General features: G+C 36.2%; 1 protein-coding gene across 5 annotated transcripts in view; it reads left to right on the top strand.

Moving 5' to 3' along the window:
• The window catches only part of LOC133516473 (ankyrin repeat domain-containing protein 11-like), a 29,125-nt gene extending 7,708 nt beyond the window's left edge, over window positions 1–21,417 (top strand). The window contains exons 1-13 of one of the 5 annotated variants that reach the window (XM_061849475.1): window positions 2,434–2,611; window positions 3,193–3,369; window positions 3,910–4,108; window positions 4,197–4,380; window positions 7,846–8,071; window positions 15,641–15,792; window positions 15,988–16,146; window positions 16,533–16,596; window positions 16,720–16,892; window positions 17,027–17,211; window positions 17,311–17,419; window positions 18,384–18,545; window positions 19,692–21,417. In XM_061849475.1, coding sequence (XP_061705459.1) covers window positions 2,581–2,611; window positions 3,193–3,369; window positions 3,910–4,108; window positions 4,197–4,380; window positions 7,846–8,071; window positions 15,641–15,792; window positions 15,988–16,146; window positions 16,533–16,596; window positions 16,720–16,892; window positions 17,027–17,211; window positions 17,311–17,419; window positions 18,384–18,545; window positions 19,692–19,865 — 1,995 coding nt within the window. In that variant the 5' untranslated portion in view covers window positions 2,434–2,580 and the 3' untranslated portion in view covers window positions 19,866–21,417. Of the gene's footprint in view, window positions 1–2,433; window positions 2,612–3,192; window positions 3,370–3,909; window positions 4,109–4,196; window positions 4,381–7,845; window positions 8,072–15,640; window positions 15,793–15,987; window positions 16,147–16,532; window positions 16,597–16,719; window positions 16,893–17,026; window positions 17,212–17,310; window positions 17,420–18,383; window positions 18,546–19,691 lie in introns of those variants that run through there. The other 4 variants (XM_061849451.1, XM_061849442.1, XM_061849465.1 and 1 more) reach the window with 4 other exon arrangements.
• The last annotated feature ends 427 nt before the right edge of the window (window positions 21,418–21,844 follow it).

Below are 21,844 nucleotides of genomic sequence, written 5' to 3'. Positions count from 1 at the left end.
AAATAGTGATGGATACCAATATTTTGCCGGCGCTAACATATGGCTGCCAAACCTGGAGCCACTCGGTAAAAACGAAAGCCAGAATAACCACTACCCAACGCGCGATGGAACGGAGCATGCTAAAGCTAAGGAAAATACATAAAGTTAGAAGTGAACGCATAAGAAAAAAAACTAAATTAACAGATGCACTAAAATATGCGCTTAAAATAAAATGGTGATGGGCCGGCCACGTAGCGAGATACACGGATAAAAGATGGACAAAAGAAGTGACTCTATGGAAAGGCCCCGACGTAAAAAGAAAATCAGGACGACCACGAAAGCGATGGAGCGACGACATAGTAGTAAAGTAAAGTAAAGTAAAAATTGTTTATTTCAAAAAATATTCACTTGGATACAGTTTTTACTGACCTCCACACTAGGCTTTGCCTGTCCCGTGGAGGAGAGAATGATAACCCTAAATATCTAGTAATACAATAATGCTAATAACGAATAACAAGTTTAAATGAAATTATTAGACAAAATAGTATTAGAGAATTGAACAATGGGTAGGTACATTTGTTATTACAGGGAAGACTAAATTGTAAAACTAGACGATATATATTTAATATAGTGAAAGAAGATAGAGAAATAGAGATAAAGATAAAGTAAAATAAAATTGTTGCCTTCTATTAACTTAATAAAGTAAAATATTAGGATAGAATAAGAGTTGTGCTTGTGTGTGTGTGTGTGTGTGTGTGTGTGTGTGTGTTTGTGTGCGAGTGTGTGTGTGGGACTGGGATGCATAGGAGTGCATATGTTTGTGTTCATATGAGTATGCAAGTGTGTATCAGTATGGTATCCTTATGAGGTTCTCTGTCTCTGAATAGGATAGGTGCATCATGCACTTTATTAGTAGCTTTTTTGCTTCAATTACTGAGTGTTCCTGAAATTTATAAAGCCTGATTAATCGGTTGTAGATACGGGGATACAAGAAAATTGCAAAGCGGTGTGAAAATGAAGTGTTGACGGAAGTGACAGGTACTTTGAATATTCTGCTTGTAAGTAATGTCTTATATTCGGGGAGGTTTAAGGCTTTTTTATGTACATGTAATGCAACCCTTATTATATATAGCTTTCGAACACTGAGCACTTGAGCGTCATGGTATAAAGTAGATGTGGGATATGAATTGGAGGAGGCCTTTACCCAATAAAGTGGGGTTCCTATCAACTTTTAGTTTGAAAGAAAAAAAAACATTAAATTAAGTTGAAATATACTAACCATAATAAGTTTAATTAATAGTATGTACCTAAATGATACCAAGTGTGTAAGTAAGTTGATAAGAAAATAAAGAGGCTTTTTATTTATTTATTTATAAGTACTAGTTCTAGCATTTGCCTATAACTTTGATTAAGAACGTCAATTTATGAATACCTGAATCTCATCAATCTTCATGAATTAAATGAAGTGTGTAAAGAAACGGATAAACTAGAAGTTCTGGAAAATATAAATAAAATCAAAACATTGGAACGTAACGAGTTACTTAAAACTAATATTTAGAAGAAATCTGTGGAATGATTGGTCAGCGGTAAATTGATACAAAAATATAAAATATATAAAAATATATTGGTGAAACAGGTCTATAGATGTCTTTTACTTTACATAGAGGTAGAAATTACATAAGCTGACTTTGAGTGCACGTCAACGTGTATAAACTTATTTCCTTGGGTACCTTACGCGTCCACAGAAAATCAAAAATATTTTCTAGTATCAAGACTATAATTCCTACGAAACAAAGTGTGACCAGCCCAAGATTTATTGAATGTCCCGCCAAAATATTATGTAATATTTCAGTAGCCAGACTCTAACAATATTTGAAATGTAAAAAATACTTTATCTCTAATTACCAAAGATGTTCAATGTTTGGTATTTTTGCATATGAACCATTTTTTGGAAATGTGTGGATGTATTTGGCACTTAAATAAGATTTCGGTGTTTCGGTCCTTAGACGCGACAGTCAAATTGCCAACTTGATCAGAAATTTAATTGGTGTCAATTTCATCTAGCGTCGACACGTACACAATTTATTAGTGGGATCAGTGAGCCAATGTCCTTGAATTTAATGTTGCGTTCGCACCACACAATTGAAATGACAATTTAATCAGATTTTGCGAAAAAAAAATCCCGACTGGACTGGCTTTCATCTTTAGTTAACGATGTGCTGATATTCGGTGAAAGGGAATATGAATATCAGGCCCGACATTGGGCCTGATATTCATATTCCGCTTCATATTTCCGATATTGGGAAGTGTGGATGTAATAGCCGCTTCAGAAAAAAAACCCAAAGAATGGGTATCTATGGTTTATATCTATAAACATGGCAACATTACGAAGCAGGTCCTTCACTAGTAATGATCGGTCTATGTCGGTCTCACTTGCCTGTCGCCATTATATGATTTGGAAAAAAACAGCCGTCTAGCGCTGTGATGGCCGCTTGCGTTACTAACTTCGCGACGGTATTGAGGACCGATTTAGCATAAATTTATTGATAAAATTGTGGAGTGCAAGAAGTAAAAATTATTTATAGTGCCCGAAGACGTGAAATGCAAAGAAAGACGCTCTCGAATATTAAAGGCGAGTACTATTTTATTCTTAGTCTTAGCAAATAGCGCACACCGCCGCTGTTTAAGATTACTCTTAGCAAAGTATAAATCATAATTTAGATATTGACTGACGTGACAAAGTGATTAAATACTCATTTCGGTGTTAACTCCGTTATCGTCTTTAACATGTTATTAAGAGCACCGTATCGCTTGTACGATATAGATTTCGTTTCTTGATGTTAATGCCCTCTATTCAACGATCGATCATGGTAATATTTCGCTATATGTATTGTGTGTGGTGCAGGTATACAGAAAAGTGGCGTATACCAACACATCTTTATCGGTTCAAAGTAAAACTATTGATGAATTTTATTACATATTTGGTGTAAACAGTGAAATGACGAAAATAGTCCAACCATAACTGCTAATACCATAGGACCTTTTTCTACTCTTAATTTGCACAACTTAAAAATCCATTATTCCTATTATGTAGGTAGACAAAACATAACCTAGTAATTATTTAAATAGGTCATTAAATTCAATAATACCTACTAGTTAGCAAATATGTATTATGAATAGTGTATGTTTGGAACATGTGAAATATGTTCACAGATAATAACGTGAGAGCCTCACACACGGGTCGGGCAAGGGATGACAGTAGCAAGAAAGTTGGCAATGCAAGTACTTGTAGTGACAGCAGCAAGCGCAACATGGACTGCCTAGCACAGGAACACTTTGACAACAAGGACTCTGCAGCGCAAGAGAAAGGCAGTGGAGAAAATAAAGATGGTGATGAAAGAATACATACTAGAAGAAATAAACAGCTGAATCTTTTTGCATATCCTCATAAAAATAAGCCATTACTACACCAGCTTGTAAATACTCTCTTTATTCATCAAATACTGATAAGAGAGTTGCATTTTATTCACAAGAGTGGCAAAGTAATTAGATGCAAATGTTATTTCATTTTCTCATGTTGGCTAGTTGAATTGATTTTTAAGTGATGATTAACAATACATATTTAATAGCATTCATTTGGATTTGTTTTGTAATGTTTTACAGTTAGTATTTTCCTTGCATTGGTGTGGTGAAACATTTTGTGTTTTACTTGGTAGCAACGTTGGTTTAACCCTTGAAATCTTCGCAATGCACAAGATTCCACTTTTCACACCACTCGCCACACTCTTGGTATTGTAGTTTTGGAATCTTTTGCTTGCTTGTGCATCAATATTAGCATGAGGTGTTAAACAACAACTTTGCCCACTTCAAAAACAAATAACTATTGATCTACATTTAACTAATAATACCTAATGTTACATTTTGTTACAGAAGGCAATCAACTTAGTAGTGGAGTTGTGTCTTCATCTCAGGATGAAGTAGCCACAGGCCCAAAACGGTCATTCACGGATGAAGGTCACGAGGCAGACTCTGTAGATGATGAAATTTCCAAACGCAAGAAGAGAAAGGAGAATGAAGAGAAGGAGCCCATGGCTAAACCAGCTCCAGTTCCACGTAGCGGCCCCGGACGGTATTAATCTATTTAAGTCATCAGGAAATAATATTTGTTATAGTTGAAATACACAGGTTTAATTATTGACTATTTATTGCCTTTTCAGCATTCTTACAGGCACAAAGCCTCCAGGGCCGGCTAGTAAGACTGGTGCCACTCCACTAGGGAAAGGTGCTAATGTGCAGGGTGGGGGAAAAGGCACCACAGCAGGTTCCTCTACAGGGAAAGGCAGCCAGCAAGCTCAGGGCAAGAGTGGCAGTGTAACAGGCAAACTTGGTGCTCAAAACCAGGTACATATTACAAGACATGTTTAAGTTTAAAAAAACTGTTAAACAACTTAGAAAATAAGGGGAATTTTCTTAGTTGTGTAAAAGTTTTATATATATATATATATATATATATATATATAAATATAAAATATATATATATTTGACGTTGTTTATTGATTATGTGTAGTACAGTCAGCATATAGAACTATTAAAGCAAATCTAGCCATGCGGTAGTGTGTCCAGCCAAGTTCAAAGAAAAAGGAACTGGTGACACAGCAACCGTGTGTAATACATGAAATACTTTGGACCCCTTCACAACTTAAAACCTATTTAACCTACACACATGAAATTAGGCACATTAAAGATTAATAGTATAGTAATTTCTGTACAAAAAGCAATGATATCCCAACAAAAACATAAATGTAAAATGAGAGCCAAGTTCAATATTAAGAATGTGTCTTTGTTGACTTGCCGACAAAAGAATTGAGATCTATATGGGTGCTGTGCTGTGTAGAAAATTCTATAATTTTAGAATTAATTTTAGAAGCAGCATCCTCGGCACCATACCAAAGGGGTCTAACTTTTTAGACATATTTAAATTTTATTTAGTATTCGTTTTTAGTTTTCTTTAATAGATATTTTAGTTTATTTTTATTAATGTACCATTCTTGAATAAATACATAGGTCACTAGATAAATTTTGCAAAAGACAAATATGCAACAAACAGGCGGCCTATCACATATACTTTTTAAAACTATAGATATAGATGAAAATGTATAAAATATGCTTAAATCACCCTTAGCCCACCCTTACGTTTTCAAAGTTTAAATCTAATTTTTTATAAGTAAATTTAAAAATAAAATAAATATTTTCCACCCAACATTGTCTTCAAATTTCAAACTTGACTATTGCAAAACCTATCTAGTGACCTACGTAGTTATATATGTTTAAAAAATGTACAAATTAAATTACATTACCTAAAGGAGTTGTCTTGGCTAGTTTTTTACGTAAAGGCCTTATATTTGTCTAAAATTTTGATTGTTGGTAATGATTTTGAAATAATTGACAAAAAATTACCAAGTTAATGTTGACCTAGAGAAGTCTGTTTTTTTTTTAAATGATTCCTCTTTGGTCCATTAACAACATACGTTAAAGCCTGACCAGTAATATATGATCACGCTCCAAATTGCGGAATTTCATTGGAACTATTTTTTTCATACTAAACTCAACTGTCACCCAACATACATGAGAATAACAGCGCCCCCTTGACAATGATCATATATTTCTGGTCGGGCTTTCATTACAAAAGAAACCGACCAGTAGTTTTTAAAATATTTTGAAAAGAAAAAAACTTTGAAGTAAAGTTTCAAGGAAACTGTCAAGAATTATGAGATAAAATTTGGCAGATTAATAATTAGCATTAAGAGGCTGCCTTTTAAGTTCTGTCGTTTGCAAACCTCCCGCGATTTTATAGAAAAAAAAACTAGTATCATCTTAAAATATTTGAATTTAAAACTCGAAAACAAAAGAATGACACGAGATCGGTCGAATCGTTTCAGTTATGGAAGGTAGAGGCAAGGGATAGAATCTCCATAAGCAGAATTGTTGCAAAAGTGTCCAGCTGTCAGCTATAAAATAATAGTTGCAAATCTCTCCAGAGTAGCGCTAGAGTAGCTAATAACCTAGGCGTTATTGACGGAGTGATATGCGCTGTCTATGATTTGATTTTTTTCTCAAGTATTCTAGGTATTGTAGCGCCACCTATTTATGGGTTTTTTGTCAGACACTTATTGGTATATGGAGATTCTATTTATTAACATCGGTTCAAAGTTGACAAGTCAGTTGTGAAAAACAGCCGTGACTCAGGAGAACATTGATGATGTACAGTCAGCGTCAAATACTTTGTAGCAACCAAAGTAGCCAAATAGTTCGGTACACCATATATTTAGTATGGTGTACCGAACTATTTGGCCACTTTGACTGCTATAAAGTATTTGACGCTGACTGTACGGCAACTGATCGTCGAAGATCGGCATGTGACATACCGTGAGATAGAAGCTTCATTGGGCATTTCAGGGAGTTCAAAATAACCACTTAGGCTTAAAAAAAAATGATCTCACGCTGGTCTGGCAAGGTCTGATGATGAAGCCGGAAGATAGGCACTGGTATTCCATGATGGAATATCGTAAAATAGTCGTGTTTGCACTTGTGAGAAAGGTCACGTAATGGACTTTGAACACGATCAGATTTTGGTTTTTACATGCATTTATAAAAGCGTGTTCTTGTAGTGTTTTTAAACTATTAATTTATTCTCACTGGATTAGGTAAAATCGACTTTGAAATTAAAGGAAATAATAATTAAAATTGTATATTATTATAAACCTACATAATATATGTAGTGAAAAGCAATAGTACGTTCATTGTATTAATAATTATATAATTAAGGGCGGTAAACAAGATTTACGAACGAGTGGAAATTGAACAAACGGTACGGTAAATTAATAGGTACGAATTCGTAATTCCTGTACCGCTCGTGGCATAACGTTTTTCATCACGTTTGTTCGTTCATCACCAGGAAACTAAAGGAAATAAATAAAACTTCAGCTTTATTTCAGACGTACATTAGAGCCCAAGGTCGATATTATTTAGGGACCGCATCGCCTACAAGTAACCTTTTAAAAGCAAGTGTGATGAAAATATGTGTCCACGGCTGGCAAAACGTCCCATGTCGCTTGCCGTAAGGACGAGAGTTTCTTGTATGTTTTTACGAATAACCTGTCAGCGTCCTTATGGAAAGTGACAATGTGGGACGTTTTGCCGGCCTTGCACACATGATTAACAAGCAGGTAATGGTTACATCTAAATTGCATTTTATGTTATAGTATAAAATTTTTATCGTCATTTTAATAACAACATTTTTCAAACCATTTTTTTTTGTGTTATCACTAATGCTTTTTTCACAATAAATGGCTCTTACTTGCAGACTTTTAAGTCGCACTACTATCTCCCAAATCAACTTTGCTCTCTCGGTTCGTATCGACATCGACGATGCCTAGAATCGGATAGCCGCGTTCTAATCGATGCTTTTAAATCGATTTCACGCGGCTTATGTTTCCCATCCCTAAATGTCACGAGTGACGTCAAAATGTCTTTACAAAATGTTACACGCTTGGTCCCCTTACAAATCGATCAACTCTTTTCTTCTATCTCTATATAGTTCTGTGATTATGACCAATACATAGGATATATTTATTGGCCTACGACTTCAGTTGCACTTTTTGTTCCCTTACACGGCTATAGCCTTTGGCTTGTTGCTTCATATACTACTGCCGACTATACAACTCGGCCTGAATAAGATGTCCACATAACAATTAGCACTGGTCTTTTGATAGTATGTAAGTCAAACAAAAATGGCGAAAGAGTTTTATTACACTCATATGGTACTTTTGCGATCAACAAACGTACTTAATATCATTTATTTTAAAGGGCAAGACATCTGGGAGTGCAAAAGGTGCAACTAGTATGGTTCCAAGTAAACAAGAGCGAAAAAGTCCAGTAGCCAGCCCCAAACCAAATCAAGCAAAGGATGGTGATGGTGACTCAGAAGATCAAAAAAATCAAGAATCTACAGCACCCAAGGTGCCGCCATTAAAGATAGTCATACCAGGCGGCGCAGGGGGCTCTGCCAACAGAAACGAGCAAGAAGGTGAAGGTAAATAGTTTTATATACAGAAAGTAAATGGTGACGGTATATCAAATAGTATTTATATTGATCCATAAGTGTGAGTTGATGGTATAATGGTACGTATTATTTTTGTTTTAAACCATAAAAGCCATACAAAAAAAACGTTGCGTAACGTAATTCTTATCCCACCAAAAACATAAATGCAATAAAGGAGAGCCAAGTTCAATACAAAAATTATGCTTGGCTGTGGGCTTTGCCGCAAAAAGAATGGAGATCTAAATGAATGCCAAGTTCTATGCAAAATCCAAATATGTATTTATAGGAGAAAAATAACATCATGAACAAGTATTACACTCTATTTCTTGAAAAATGTGAGATCTTAAAGTAGGTTAGATTTGACTTGGCCTTGGCTTGGTAGATTTAACTCTGAAGAGCGCAACGTAGGTCTGTCCTCTGCTAAATATCGAAGTGCCTATGTCGAGAAGAGCGCTGTCCAGACTAAGTCCTTGTGATCTGTGGATGGTAATAGCGTAAGCCAAGAACATAGGGAACTGTTCCCGGTGAACATGTACATTATTTAATATAGTCTTGACACGTTCTAGTTCATAAGTTAAATTATTAAATTTGATAATCATTTTACGTGCACTATTGTTTCTATCAGGGATCGGAACCGGTTTTTTGGAAAAACTTTGAAATAAACATATATTTCGGTTTATTTTATAATCTAAATATAGGACTCGGTTGTGTTTTTAGATAACGACTTCGTATTATTAGATTGCCCAATTAGAAAGGAAATAATTAACAAAGAACGAAAAAATACCGTTTTCGTTCCCATGCAAAAAATACCGGTTTTCGATCCTTGGTTTCTATCGACATCCCAGTTTATTTTCTCTATGACTCCAATAGAGCCCTTCACTAGCCCTTTACTAACATCTATATTCCTACGCAACATAACTCGCGCAGCGCGCAACCAATATGATCGTGATACCGACGACACATCGTTGGCCGGTTGTTTAGCGCGTATTACAAGTTTTTTGTATGGGGACACCACTTATTTTTTGACTTAACTTTAGTTTTTATATTTCTGTTATACAGCAAATATAATAATAATACATATATAGGGATAGTTTCAAATATCTGCTTGTAACAGTTCCAACGCTACAATAAAAATAAAAATAAATGTATGGGGTCCCCCCCATATTTTTTAACTTTTTTTTAATTTTAGATTTTTACTTACTCTTACACACAATTACCGAGCTGGATTCCGAATTTCATCCTTCTAGGTCATCTGGAAGTAGGTTAGATTTAGGTACTATATGTCAGTCAGTCAGTGCTAAAATTTGCGAGTTTTTGACCTTCATATCTTAATAACCGTTTGAGCTTTGAAATTTGGGCTTCTAGATGTCCTTATGGATATAATTAAACACACGTAGTTTTATGTGTTTACGTTAAAGAGGTTTTGAGTTATAGAAGGGTCAAAAGTGGCACCAAGTGGTTCGTGTAATATTACACTCGGCGCTGGCTAGCCAGTTCCTTTGGTTGAACTTGGCTTGACACGTTGCCGCGTGTCTAGATCTCCATACTATTTTTACATGTGCAGATAAATTGCAATTCTATATCAAACAGTTATTAGCAGATAGCATATGAGAAGAGATAATACAAAAGTAAAATTCGCAATAAATGACGATAATTTAAAATACGACCGAAGAGAGTGTTTTAAATCGACACGAGATACGCACACCTACGACGACGACCGACCTATTCGCACGTATATCATACATCGTTTTACGGTGTATTGCCATCTGTGCCCAGTGCCCACCCCCGGTCAGGGGCTGGTTTTTTTAATTTTACGAATTGGAATTTTAACTGTTTTCATTATACAAAATCTGGAGAATAAGGTGGGTGGGGCAATATTTCGTAACGCAATTCTACTAATTTGACTGTTGCGACTGCTGACGAGTGTGCAGGGCCATTGTCGTGGTGAAAAAGGATTTTCTTCTTTGTCAGATGTGACCGTTTTTTCACAACTGCGTTAAATTTTTCCAACAAAGTAGCATAATAAGGGCCATTTATTGTTTTACCTTTATCTAAATAATCTATATAAATAACCCCTTGGCTATCCCAAAAAACAGTGGTCATTACCTTTCCTGCCGAATTAACGGTTTTCGCTTTCTTTGGGGCCCGTTCGTTAGCAGAAGTCCACTGTTTTGACTGATTTTTGTGAAGGACACGACAATTTGCGACACTAGTTATTATTTTTTTCCACTGTTGTCATGTTTTGACAACTTTTAACGTAAGTACGAACGAAATAACCACGCGCACCATAAACAAACACGTCTACACTGGTGTGCGACAAACGTCTGAGGCGCCTTTGAGCATGCCGAAAAACCGACACTGAGCTGTCCCCCCGAGGAAAACGTGCGCTTTGCCTCAGGCCGAGTCACGTCTACGTTGGCCGTTTTCCGCGCGAAGCAATTTCCTCGCAAGAATACTCGGTCTGTGTGCAACCGCCTATTTCCTTGTTTTCCATATATTGCCATTTTGTTAGGAGCGTTTCGTCGGTAAAGTGCGATTGTCAGACTATCATTTGTGACTTTTGTATTGCTTTAAGGCAATGGGTCTCATATAAACATTTGATCCCTATAACAAACCTGATCGACTGTCACAGTTAATAAAAATTTGGCGTCATGCTCTCCAGCAACCCCATATTGCGATCTGGCATTTTTTTATATGATGATTACACAATTGGTACTGAATTTGTACTAACTTAAAAAAAATGTATCACTTGAGAGTACAAGTCAAACGAAGTTAGGGTTGATGTAGAGCACCACTCCAGCAACCCCAACTGAATTCCAACATAGGCTCCAACTTTTACAGCAAATAAGAGACTCAAATATTTTTCACGTCAGCAGCTAGAACAAGGGTAATTTGCTGCTTAAAAACAGTGAGCAAAATCGCATTTTGCTCACCGAGTGAGACAAAATAACATTCAAGTGACCTTTAGATTCGAATGTCATTTCAACGTGCGGGGCCTAATACAAGTTCGAAATATTTGGATTCTATTATCTTTATCCCTTTCACGTCATTAGCAAAAAGAAAGAGACAAAAAAGTGCATACGTAATTCAACGGTATATTGACGGTTTATAATCAGAGATCGGACAAATTTGCGTCATTGCTCGCAATAATGTGGACATGACTCCAAAATTAATCAAATATGTAATCATTTAATTCATTTCTTACTTGACTTAAATTTTAATTCCTAGTCAATAAATACAAAAGTTTGTTAAAGTATAGATTTATTAAAGAAAATAATATATAAATAATTTCTTTTTACATCAAAAATATACTTAAGTGCTGAAAAACTCCGCTCGCACTCCACTGATGTTAATGGGGCAAACTTAAGTAGTTTTATAGGAATATTATTATTCCAGTATAATTAAGAGTTTATTTTCTGTTCTTTGTTTAGTTTATCCCGATTTTTAAGGTTATCGCCCACAACTTAGAACAGAAAATAAACTCTGAATTATACTGGAATAATAATATTCCTATAAAACTACTTAAGTTTGCCCCATTAACATCAGTGGAGTGCGAGCGGAGTTTTTCAGCACTTAAGTATATTTTTGATGTAAAAAGAAATAGACTGACTGCAGAAAATTTGGAAGAAATACTGATTATTTTCTTAAATAAATCTATACTTTAACAAACTTTTGTATTTATTGACTAGGAATTAAAATTTAAGTCAAGTAAGAAATTAATTAAATGATTACATAATTGATTAATTTTGGAGTCATGTCCACATTATTGTGAGCAATGACGCAAATTTGTCCGATCTCTGTTTATAATAGACCCCCGAAATAAGTCAGACCGCATCGTTCCAAAACACCCTACGAGTCTTCATTCGTAATAATTAATTAATAAAATAAAAGTTTAAAATTTAATAAAAACACCATATTTTACGTATTTTATTATACAATCAAAACAATGAACTTATACAAATTTACGCAATTGTTACGCAGTAAATAATTCTACTTAACTACTTTTAACGATCTCTACTATAGTTGACAAATAGTAGTATCCGCAATTCGGACCGAATCGTACAATGTTTTTTTTTTACAAAAAAAAGTTGTCGATTGAACTGTCAATTGATGTTCGTTAATTCATTATTTTCGTATTATTTTATTGAAATTTCTTTCGTTTTGTTTTATTACAGTAATTAAAGTTAATTGTTAGAATACCTTCAGAAAACATGAGTGAAATAGTGATCCGTCCGTCTGGATTACATTTTTTCAGGTTGTATTTTTTGATGGCTGACTGACGTGAAAATTTTTGTGTACTACACGAGATCAAAGTTATTTACATCTCGTGCGCTTTTGAGTCCCTTACTACGCTCAAGATTCTAAATTAGATTCACTCGCTACGCTCGTGCATCTATTATAGAATCTTTCGCTTGCACGGGACTCAAAACAAGCACTCGAAGAAATATCAAACTTTGCTCTCTTGTTGTACAAATAACTATTGTACTCATGATTATATATTCCCAAATAAGTAAATTTAGTCCAATTTCATATCTTGCAGTTGCCAGAAAACTTGCAAATAAAACCAGCCCTCGGCATTAGTTGTATCCTGGTACGGTCACAGACCTAAATTGTTGATCCATTTAGGGTTCAAATTTGGTTGTCTATACTAACAGTAAAATGTCCAACGTAAAGTGAACCCTAAATGACTGTACAATTAAAGTCCGTGACTGTACCTATAGAAATAAGCATAACACTTATTACTCAACCGAAATCAGAATACGATTCGAAAATAGCACAACAGTGAGTACTGACTATAATGTCATGAACTTTTCTGTATTTCGCCTAGTCTCAAGAGTTAATACCAATTTTCTTTCGAGTTCCTCGTGTTACACCGTGTCACACTATTTTCAAAATGGCGTGACTATGGGGGTCGCAATGCAGCTCGCAGAGACTGGTAAATAATGGCAATGACAATAAACAGTCACTACACATATTTCAGCGCCATTTTTGATAAATATTGTGCTTTAGGGTTCCGTACCAGAAAGATGACAAAACCCTTACCTAGTTGGTTACTAAGTTCTGTTACTCGATTTGCAACCTCTTTATTTCCGTTAAAACAAATACTACCGAAAAGTAAAAAAATGACAATGTGGTGGATTTGTGAGGTATAATTATATACCACACATAACGCTTATCTCGTCGTATCTATAATGAATTGGAGCCTAAAAGAGAATCGTATCGCAGTAATTGCGTTGCACAAATATGGGCACCCACCAAACATGATTTTGAAGTTGCTTGAAATCCTAAAAATCAACAAACAATTTATTTACCGCACAATTAATAGATACAATAGTACTCAGAGCTTCGATGACCGCAAGAGGTCTGAAAGACCACGCACTGTTCGGACCCCAGCTCTAATAAAGGCAGTGGAAGGCTAGAATTGCAAGAAACCCCGTCCGAAAGCAAAAGTTGTTGGCAATACAGATGTCTGTGAAGAGAAGCTCCCTAAAAAAAGTTATCAATGAAGACCTTGGACTACACGCTTACCGCAGACAAAAAGGTCATTTGCTTAATGGACGATTAAAGATTATGAGGCTAGAGAGAAGTCGCGTGCTATTGAAGCGGTACGCACAAAATGGCCACCGAAAAATACTATACGGATGAAAAAATGTTTACCATTGAAGAATGTTGTAACCGCCAGAATGACAGAGTGTATGCAAAAAACAGTCAAGAGGCGATTGCGGCTGTTCCGAGAGTGCAACGAGGCCATCATCCCTCTTATGTGATGATTTGGCTGGGTGTGTCATACTCAGGGCTAACACAGGTTCACTTCTGTGAAAAAGGTGTGAAAACTGGGGCCAAAGTTTACCAGGAAACCGTTCTCGAACCAATAGTGAAGCCCTTAAGCCACACCCTATTTCAAAACCAGCCATGGGTCTTTCAACAGGACTCCTGCACATAAGGCAAAAATAACTCAAGCCTGGTTTCGAAGGAACAAAATTGACTTTATTGCCCACGAAGACTGGCCGTCCTCCAGCCCGGACCTTAACCCCCTGGATTATGCCATATGGCAGGTTATTGAGGAGAAAGCCTGTGCTAAACCCCACACAAATCTTGACTCCCTCAAGCGGGCCATAGTTAAGACAGTGACGGAATTAGACATGACAATCGTGCGTGCCGCTATTGATGACTGGCCTCGTCGTTTGAGGGCCTGTGTCAAGGCCAGAGGAGGCCATTTTGAATGATATTGTTATATAACAATAATATGTATGTAATTCCTGATTTTGTGTACTCCGTATTAATATATAGTTTATTCAACTTTCGTTCGTATATTTTATGTAGATAAAGATTATTGCAGTAACAAAATTTAGGTATGAACCCTTATGGTGCGACTCAGTCCGTCCGTTTGTCTGTCACGTCGCTATATATATCTCTTTTAACTTGTTCTGTTGTTCAATTTTAACTTGTCCTACTTTGTTTTCGCTACGGTCCTTAGTACACAACATCTTGAGGGCAGACCTCGGATGTCACGCTTGCAAGAAAAGTACTACTACTAGTAACTATCTTAGCACGCGGAGAATGAATTCGTTTTTCAGACGAAAAACTCTTCGTATTAGAGCAACCTCACAATACTCAAAATGATCGTTTATGGGCAGCAAACATACAAGACATTCCAGATAATCAGAGGAATGTGCCAAGATTCCAAATTGCACCATCAGTAATGGTTTTAGGAGCAGTTTGTAAGTGGGGTAAACATCCTTTGGTATTTATCGAAAAAGGGGTAAAACTCAATGCTGAGTTCTATAAAACAGAAGTCACGGAGAAAATGTTGCGCCTCATTTAAGAATGCTGCTTGGGAACGACTACTAATGTTTTCAACAAGACGGAGCTCAATCCCACACGGAAAACTTAGTTCAAGCGTGGTGTCAGACGAACTTAACGGATTTGTTGCCCAAAAATTAATGATGCCTAGTTCGCCGGATTTAAATGTACATGTACTCTTTTTTTGTATGGTGACACTTGCTTTCAAACTTATCAACTATAAAATCATTATTAAAACAAACAAAAAAAAATTACTAATTATTAAAATAACGTGCTAGTCAATCACTGCTAACCCGTTATACTTGCGTATTTTGACATGCAATTAATGTTATCTGTGGGCACGGTAGTGCCCCCGCCAAGGCGAGCAAAGCAAAGCGCAAGGGCACTACCTACCTTTTCTCGAAGAGCTTTGTTGTTTTTATGAATCCTTTTGAAACGGCCAAGCCCTATATTTTTACGAAGGTGTAGAGTTTGTGAAGTAAGGGCTTGTAGAGTTAAAAGCTTGGCTCTACAAGAAATCTGATAACTTTTTGACCGTGCGAGCCTTATGGTTTCGTCTTGGCAACATGTTACATGAAAACGTTTTTGATGGGATTACTCATACTCATACTTTATTAATAATATAAATTACAGGTCAGGTGTACTTTGTTTTAATGAGAGTTTGAACTCTATGCGAACTTATTAGACACGGTGAAGCCACTTCTACAGTCAATAGCTCTTTGCGTATACTATAATAAATGAAATGCGTCACTTAAGGTGGGACCGGGCAACGCGGCAGCGGGAAGGGGCGTGGCAGTGTGGCGACGCTGCCCTACGTACTGCCGTGCACCAGCGCCGCCGACGCCGGCCAGACCTCCGACAGCTCCGACGGCAACTCCGACGACAAGCGCCCGGGAGAAGGGGGCAAGGTACACAACCATCAATACTTTACCTTTAGGCTAACCCTCACAACCAAGTAAGTGACCTTTGTTCAGTCTAAGAAACTTATTTAACTAACGATGTCGTCACAATGCCAAAGAAGAAACATTTATGACGTTAAAGAGCTGCTAGCGAATCCAGTTTTCCTTATAAAAGTTTACTCAAAAAATATTTTTCCTCCCAAGGCTGGGCAAAGAGTCCTACGTTCGCACAGGACGAACGATGGAGAGAAAGAGAAGGACAAGGAGAGGACTTCCCCTCAGACAGGGAGCGAGAGTCGCTCCGGGACGGGTTCGACTCAATCGACATTGAGTTCCAACAAGAGCCCCCCGCCCTCGGGCTCTGTAAGTTCTCTGTATCATGTATTATGATTAGATAGAACATTCTGTAGGTAGATCGTCACCGGGAACAGCATGTCACTGTGTCGTATGCAAAGCTAGCAGATGAAAATCGGGCATAGTACTACTAAACATTATTTTATATGGCATGAATGTGTATCCTATTTCCGTACTATTTTAGAAATGTAGTGGTTGGCTCCGATTCTAGAAAATATTTAATTGTACCATGATACTGAGCATGCGTCTCATTGATCTTACCTCTTTCGTTATATTATTACCTATGTTGTATGGTATAGTTTGTATTTGTCAGTTGTATAAAGTATCCATCGAGCTATCTTCTATGATATATGTTTAATTTCCTCGTTATCACAGTTCCCTATTCCTTGTTATAGGGGCAGGATAGCGAGCACGCTCCATCTACATCGTCTGGCGGGGTCAGTGGCCGCTCCGAGATAGGTATAGCCTATGTTTTTTTCCGTATACATATACTTTGTATTTGGATGTTCTTAAAATAAGTTTTTATATGCAGCTGTGAAAATATAACTGAGAAGTTAACTAAAAATATATTTGTAATTTTAGTGAACAATCCAGGGCCGTCAGTGGAGCTGCACCCTCGGAAGCGCAAGATTAAGGCTTCTAAGGATAGTCACTCGCGGGATCCCGTCAAAACCGAGCCCACGCCAGACAGCACTGTGTCTCACAATGTCACACACTCCAACCCCTATCAAATGTACATTCACATTCGTAAACAGGTAAATAAAATACATAAATATGCAGTTGAATTTTTAATAATCATCTTTTAGACTATACTATTATTTAGCATGTCCCTAATACTGAAAACCATGCTGTCTAATTGCATCGTTTTCAATTATTGTTTTCCTTGCAGATTGAAAATCGTCAGAAGAGCTTGTTTCCTGTTAAGCCTAAACCGCCTAAAGACTTCAACAAGTACCTGATGAACCGCTGTACATATACTCTGCAAAGTAATGTGAACCCGGAGCCACAGGTGGAGATACCGCACAACATGCCACCGCAAATGGTCAGCGAATTTACAGACCAGGAAAAAGAACGGTTAGAATCTGCTTTACTGTCTTTTATTGCCTCTCATTTCATGCATATACTTTGTTGCTTTCTTTTTACGCATCAAAAAATAAAACTATGTCATCACAGGACACGCATGAGAATACAACACCTAGTTGAGAAAGAAAAACTGGTTCTAGCTGTAGAACAAGAAATTCTACGCGTGCACGGACGCGCCGAACGCGCTGTGATAAATCAGGTACGTAGAGTAAATACACCGTTTAGGTTCGGTTTGCTTATCGCAGAAGCATAGTACGCACGAGAATACTAACCAGTCAAACCAGTGTGCTTGATGAAGCGTCGAAACGATGTGTTATTACATATGATGTTGGGCATGTTGCTGTAAGAAAGATAGATTGTCACGTCATATTTAATCTGCCTTTTATAAAAGCTGGAAAATGGGGATCTTAAGTGACACACAACCTGTTGTCGAAATGCAACTACTTGAATGGTCACAGCTGTCACATGTCGAATGTCATGTAATCATGTTATTTCAAAATGTCGTTTTAAAAGAGAGCGTAGAGATAAATAGTTAGAACATTGAGACTGAATTTTATATTTATACTCAATAATTCTACAAAGAATAGATTTTTTCACATTAAATTTAAATCAAGATTCCATGCGTTTTTATACTTTTTTTGCTTTCACTTACTAATGAAGTTTTTAGGCATCGTTTCAATATTTTAAATAAACCAAACTTGGACCGAATTAACTAGTTTTATTTAGACTAAGAATTTTTAAACTAAACGAAAGTTGACCTGCTATAAAGTCCAAGTTAGAGAGGGGCGGTCATAAACTGACGTTATATCAGATCCTCTGTAAACAGATCAACACCTACAAAATGTAAAGAAAACAATTGAGCAAAAGTATTATTTAAAATATAGTCTAAGTAAAAGAGGTGAAATACACTCGCTATCTCAATTATGGATGTAATTACTATGACAAATCCCAGATACAGAGATTTGTTTTGACCCACTAACAGAGGTAATTCGCTACTGAAGTGTCGGGACTTCAGTAATGAGTCCTAGCTATGGAGGTTTCTCACTTATCCATGAGTTTTTTCTGTATATTTCTACAAATCTGATTTGAATGGCCAATGAGAAAATAATGTATCTCTATGAAATAATCCTTTTTGTCTATACATAATATTCTGCCGTTTCCAGTCTCTTCCTTATTCCGTATGCACAATGTTGCGCGACAAAGAAGTTTACAATGTGCTGGCTCCAGAGCAAGAGGAGAAACGGAACGCACAGCGCTCGCGGTGCAACAGCCGACAGATCAACTCTTGGCTGCAGGAAGTCGATGATAAATGGGAGAAAATTAAGGTATTTTAATATTATTTTTATTGATTTACGGGGCTTCTGTCCTCTAAATAAACTTATAAAATCCTCTAAATAAATAAAATCTGTGGATTGTCAAGACTTGGAGGCATTTTAGTCGTTGCACTTATTTTTAACTTTAACATAAGATATTTGACTTAATAGCCATTTAGTGATATGAAAATCTAGAGAAGTTGGTCTTAAATCTATTTGGAACCAAGTCCTTTTTTTGCACGGTCATTTGACTCATGCTCAATCTATATTAAATCAAAAAAAATGTGCAAAAGTGTGCTTCAAGAGCATCCTTTGTGGTACCAGAAGTGCTAAACCACATCGTTTTTTTTACCGTATAACATCCAAGGGGCGATTCATTAATCACTTAATGCTAAGCATCACGTAAGGGGGAAGGGGGTCTGTAAAAAATCACGAATTATCCCCTTGGGGGAGGGAGTCTAAAGGAATATTACGATTATTTTCTTAAATTGTAGCACAATCGGATTAAGACCAACCTCGAAATCTCTAGAACAGTCATGAAATTTAGTATGTTTATAAATTAAAGTCCCCTTTTTCATGCCCACACCATTTGACAATTGGGGACCTCGAGGAATCGCAGCCATCTTGGAAAATGTTTACCATCCAGGAGAAATTCGCGTTTTACTCTAAATCTACATTCTTTATGAAAATATAGTGTAAGGCAATATTAAAGCTTTAAATTCTACACAAAAAAGTCCTTGATATCTTTGCGTAATTTAAAATTATTTACCGATGATATGAAATCTCATAAGTGTATTTGATTCTTCTGTAATAGTTTTTACACAATTTCACAACACAATTAGGGATTTTTAAAAATTGGCCATGGCATTACGTGACGCGTTTCCACTGCGCATTTCGCCAGACGACTGAACGCAGTGGTGTAACTAAATGCGATTTTGACATCCATCTATTGGCCCCATTCGTAGTGCTCGTAAGGCCAGTCTTTACGAAGTAATATATAGGTCTATGGTTGCGAACTTGGCAAAATAGAACGCCGCTATTTTTGCATTTTATATTCAATGTCAACCCTTGCGTTCTATGTTCCAAATCTTATTATAATGATTTATGTTAATTGTTGATGATAATGTATATTAATGTATGAAATTATGCTTTCAACAGGAGGGCATGCTTCGGCGTCAGAACACGGAAGCTGAAACTTTACACGCGGTTCAGAAAATGGGATGGGAGTGGAAACTGAAAGAACTCGGTATTTGCGACTACAAAACCACCCCTAAAATCGATCCAACACATGTACCTCAAATATTTGTTTCTAATTTCGACTTGCGCGCCTAAACTTTAATATTAGCCTGGTATCCAGACTGATATCTCTGTTTAAATATTATTGCTAAAATTATTATTAATAATATTGACTATAATTATTTTTTCATATCATAGTTGGAAATATTATTCAATTGGTGCTAAAAATTAAAATTATAATTCTTACTTTGACATCAGCGTAGAGTTTTTCGCGTTTCTGACTGCTTTTTAGTGACCAATGTAAGAAGCATGATGCTGCATGCGTTTACTCTTCTTGGCTTTGTTCCCTACGCCAGGCGACCGATCTGTAGTCGTGTTATTTACACTACAATGGTATAATATTTCTCCTAATAGTGAGCCAATGTATGCGCAACTAGACAGTTATTAAGTGCTACAGTAGCACTCAATAGATTGACTTTACAATTACTGAAAAAGCCACTGATATTATAGTGATTTTACAATAAACGTAAATTAAACTAGCACACCGAAAACTACTTTTCTTCTGAATTTGGTATTTGTTATCGTCTCATCTTCACTTAGTACTAAGAAACGCGAGTTTGCCTTTATGAATTAAATTGTATTTTTTTGTGATTTTATAATAATAATTTTATTATTTTTAAGAATTTTAAAGTAATGATCTCATTAATATGATACTTGATTATTATGATTAATAAATAAAAGTAGATTTTAAGGTAACGTCATTCATTGTTAACATAAAAATAAAGTATACAATTGATGAAAGGGTTAACTTGAACATCAGATATTGTATAGCACCATTTTCATTTCCTGTGTACCCTTAAATGTGTAGATACATTCAAAGCCCAAAGTGCTATCAAAATATTTTTAAACGGGTATTCGTTATCAACATGTGGGTGGTGCAGAAGACTTAACTAATTAGCTTACCACGTCTTCCATTAAAAATAACTTCTGATAAATGTTTCTATGTTCAGTGTCTGTAATTGATTTGTATTTAACAGTAATGTATCTATGTGGCTGCTAAATTACTATTGTGTTATTCCCACTAGTTACCACAAAGTTGTTAAAAGTGGTAACTACTGGGAAAATTCCCACTGGGATTTATTTTCCCAGTAGTTACCACTGGTAAACGGTGGGATTTTTTTTTTCCCAGAAGTTCCCACCAATATTTGGTTAGCGTTCAATAGTAATAAAAACAATTTAAATAGAGAGTGCTTTAATCAATAATTAATACAAAGATCAATTCATTATTGATTAAAGTGTGTGTTAACACACTGGCGCCGTCCCACCAATAGGCGACCTCCGTCAAGGCAGGAGCTGCGGCCATGTGGGATTTTTTTTTCCAGTAGTACAACTTGGTGGTAACTAGTGGGAATAACCTCACTATTCTACTTACTGTGTTGTTGTGTTAATGTGCCTTAAGCAAGGTTCATCAGAGAATGTTTGGATTGTGTTTAATGACTGACAAGTGCCCGCTTCCCTGTATACTTTATGCACTTTATTGTTATCAATGGAATAGGATAAGGTTCATCTTGACTTCAGTACATAACAGGACGTACATTTTTGTAATAGAACGAGATGCTAAATAAAGATTCAATGTGATTAATAAGAACAGGATTTTTATTTTTCCAATGAACAACCTGGATAAATAGATCGTCTGTATTACCTGCATATAACGAAATTACTAGTAGATTAGTAGTGGGTTTTTTAGTAGATACACTTTGAGCTTCAGGATGGCGGGTGGACCTCAGCAAAATTGAACAAACTATTTATAAACATATTGTACCTTCGGTGTACCTTTAATACAATCAAGTACAGTCAAGGTATTAAATATCGACACGTACAAAGTGCCAAAAATATGTGCACACGACCTTATTGCCTATACATTAAAGTAGTGTATACATATTTTTGGCACTTTGTCCGTGTCGATATTTAATACCTTGACTGTACCTCTTCCTAAAACGAGATATTTAACAAAAAAGGTCCACCCGCCATTCTGACGTCAGGATGGCGGGTGGACCTATGAAATCTGGCATTAT

Source organism: Cydia pomonella, chromosome 1, assembly GCF_033807575.1.
Source record: "Cydia pomonella isolate Wapato2018A chromosome 1, ilCydPomo1, whole genome shotgun sequence".
NCBI classification, from domain to species: Eukaryota; Metazoa; Arthropoda; class Insecta; order Lepidoptera; family Tortricidae; genus Cydia; species Cydia pomonella.
The sequence above is the reverse complement of the archived record's forward strand: the minus strand, read 5'-3'. Positions and strand labels throughout refer to the sequence as shown.